Source organism: Heliconius melpomene, unplaced genomic scaffold (assembly GCF_056956725.1).
Source record: "Heliconius melpomene rosina isolate 202511_hmr_F unplaced genomic scaffold, ASM5695672v1 ptg000055l, whole genome shotgun sequence".
Lineage (NCBI taxonomy): Eukaryota > Metazoa > Arthropoda > Insecta > Lepidoptera > Nymphalidae > Heliconius > Heliconius melpomene.
In genome coordinates this window covers 216,707-219,824 of record NW_028181878.1, presented here as the reverse complement: position 1 = coordinate 219,824, position 3,118 = coordinate 216,707, and the positions used below count along the sequence as shown (strand labels likewise).

Here is a 3,118-nt window from a genome sequence, read left to right as displayed (position 1 = left end):
CCCTGGGCGGCGAGTAATTGGTGCCTACAGGATTCGTTCTTGGGTAATGATTGCTCGCTGGCTAATAATCCGGCGTGGTTCTTCGCGTGTCCTCTGTCATGCAGAGGTCACAGTGTGAGGAACCGGAGGGCGTGCGTGGTGTGTACTCACCCTACCGCCACGCAGGTGCAGTGATGTGCCAGCGCCGAAAATATCGGAACTCCACTCTTGGTTGCGGTCATGTCTCGTAATCAGGAATGGAACTGAGGGCCTTGCCTTTACCGGCCGGGCTGCGAGGAAGAAAACCTCTATAAAAAATTACCCCAACCCAAGCGGCGAAGCAGCGCGAGGGGTTCATGGCTGATGGGGAGATCAGTCGCTACTGCTGGTCCCGCCAGGGTACCGGCCGACACCCTGGCGTAATAGGCTTATCCGAGTACAGGGGGCACTGCTCGGATGGACCGTTTTTCCCCCACACTCGTGGGAACAAAATGGAAAATGTTAACTTAAAAACCCAAAATGATGACGTAGGGAGGCCCGAGAAAGGCGTAGGGAGTACTTTGCTCGAAAGGGGCAAAAGTCCGGCACTTGTGCCAATAGGAGGGGGGTTGAAGGATGCGCGAGTCGTGTTAGAGCGTCTGGACCATGAGGAGGTTGCCTCTATTATAAGAGATAGGTCCAGGTCGTCACTTTCGTCGCGAGGCCGTTTCTGGGCGGCTTCCGAGTCAGACGCCGATGGCGTGATGTCTGTTGGGTCGAACAGCTCCAATGCTATCGAGGGGGCTAAAGCGCAGTTCCGAAAGGACAGAAAGAGGCGCCATCACAGGAAGAGTAACTCTGAATCCTCGGATGCGGATGGGGAGACAGAGACAAGCCGAAAGCGAAGGTTGCTTCGGCCAGAGGGAGTCGTGGTCGTACCAAATATTCCTGATGAGAATATAGGGCTAGCTGCTGGAAAGAAGGCGCTAAACGATGCCAAGCGCGAGGAGCGCCGGCTGAGGGCGGAGGAGGAAGTTGCTGAAATCTCCGCGGCGATACAAACTAGAGCAAGTTCTAGGCTCTCGGATGTGCCCCTGGAACTTTACGGTGAGGAGCACATGGTCTCCGACTTGCGTAGCCAAGTATCTGATAGCTTGGCTATAATCAATAGAGTCGCCTGCAAGTCGGGGAATCTGAAGGGCACATTTACTAGGGCCCTTAAAGACGCTGCCGGAGTTATCTCTTCTGCCGTTAATACTCTGGCAAAGAGGACGGCATCAGAGGAAGTGGATATCCTCAAGGCAACAAACTCGCGACTGCAGTCGGAGTTGGTGGAGTTGCGGAAGGAGTTTGCCCTTTTGAGAGCGGAGTTGGAGCGGTCTAGAGCATCGGACTTGCGACCCACTCCCACGGAGTCTATTGCTGTGGAGGACATAGTGGGCACTATGGTCTCCACCAGGCTGGAAGCCTTTAAAGATCGGCTACCACCGGAGAGAAATCTGCGACCTCCGCTAGCGGCGGACAAGCGCAAGGTGGATAGCCCAAAGCAGGCGCAAGTGGACCCTGTCGCATCCACTTTGATGGCGCCGGCTAATCCGGCACCAAAGGAGCAAAGGTCTAAAAAGGCCAAGAAGAAGAAAGGCCCGGTGATGACCGCATCTACTGAGCCTCGACCTCTGCCACCCGCTCCGGCTGATATGTCTGAGGGCTGGACTGTAGTAGCCCGGAAGGGGGCCAAGAAGAGAAAGCCAGCTCCTAAGCCGAAAGCGCAAAAGGCTAAAGCGCAAAAGGAGCCAAAGTTGCGTCGTCCTAGATCGCAAGTTGTGACGATTAAGTTGCAGCCAGCCGTCGCCGACAAGATGTCGTATAGCGATGTCCTTACCCGGGTCAAGGAAAGTATAAAGTTGGAAGACCTGGGTATAGAGGACCTGAGATTCCGTGTTGCGTCTACTGGCGCTAGAATGCTAGAGTTGCCTGGCGCCAACACTGCTGAGAAGGCGGATGCGCTAGCTGAGAAGTTGCGTGGGGTTCTCACCCCCAAAAAGGTCCAGGTGTCGAGGCCAGTGAAATGTGCGGAATTGAGGGTGTTTGGCCTCGATGACTCCGCCACTGCTGAGGACGTGACGGCGGCAATAAGCCGAGTTTCCGGCTGTGCTGCGGGTAATATAAAAGTCGGAGAGATCCGACAGGACCGGGCCGGTCTAGGAACAGTATGGGTCCGATGTCCTGTCGGCGCAGCGCAGAAGATTAGCGGGGCGAGACTACTTGTTGGCTTCGTCTCTGCTGGAGTGAGGCTGTTGATGCCCCGTGCGCAACGTTGTTTCCGTTGCCACGAAGTGGGCCACATGGCTGCGAAGTGCAGTAGCCAGGTGGACCGCAGCAAACAGTGTTTCCAGTGTGGCCAGACCGGGCATCAGCAGAGATCGTGTTCGGCAGAGCCTCATTGTCCGGTGTGTGAGGCGGCGCAAAGGCCCGCTAATCACATGTTGGGGAATGCTGCCTGTGGAAAGGCTAGCACCAATAACGGTGGAAAGCGCAGACGAGTGCCGGCAACATCGGCCAGGTCTAATATCCCAGCTGGGCCTGAGGAGGTGCAACACATGGAAGACCAATAATGGCTCTCCGTGTGTTACATGCGAACATTAACCACTGTGCTAGGGCCCAGGACTTATTGGTCCAAAGCCTGGCGCAGTGGTCTATCCAGGTGGCGGTTGTTTCGGAGCCCTACAGCGTTCCCGACAGAGACAACTGTGTAGCCGACAACACCGGGGTGGTGACTATTATCACCCAGGTCGCCGCGGGCTCCCCGCCTTTCTCACGTGTAGAGAGAGGTGTGGGATGCGTCGCCGCACTTGTCGGCAACCTAGTTGTCGTAGGGGTCTACTTTTCCCCCAATCGAACTCTCGCGGAGTTTGAAGAGTTCCTTATACGATTGGGGGAAATGGTAGAGCGATTTCGTCCGGCGGAGATGTTGGTGGCCGGCGATCTCAACGCGAAGTCCAGCGTGTGGGGCTTCGCAACGACGGATGTGCGTGGTGTGACGCTGTCGGAGTGGGTTGTTGCTACCGGTTTGTCTGTGCTCAACCGAGCGACCAAGAACACGTGTGTGCGAAGGCTGGGCGGATCCGTCGTGGACGTTTCGGTCGCGAGCCCGGCCCTA

General features: G+C 56.4%; 1 protein-coding gene across 1 annotated transcript; it reads left to right on the top strand.

Moving 5' to 3' along the window:
• Positions 1–470: 470 nt before the first annotated feature.
• On the top strand, positions 471–2,573 carry LOC146526405 (uncharacterized). Its single transcript, XM_085207171.1, has one exon. It carries the CDS (start codon positions 471–473, stop codon positions 2,571–2,573), a length of 2,103 nt encoding a protein of 700 aa, XP_085063297.1.
• Positions 2,574–3,118: the final 545 nt, after the last annotated feature.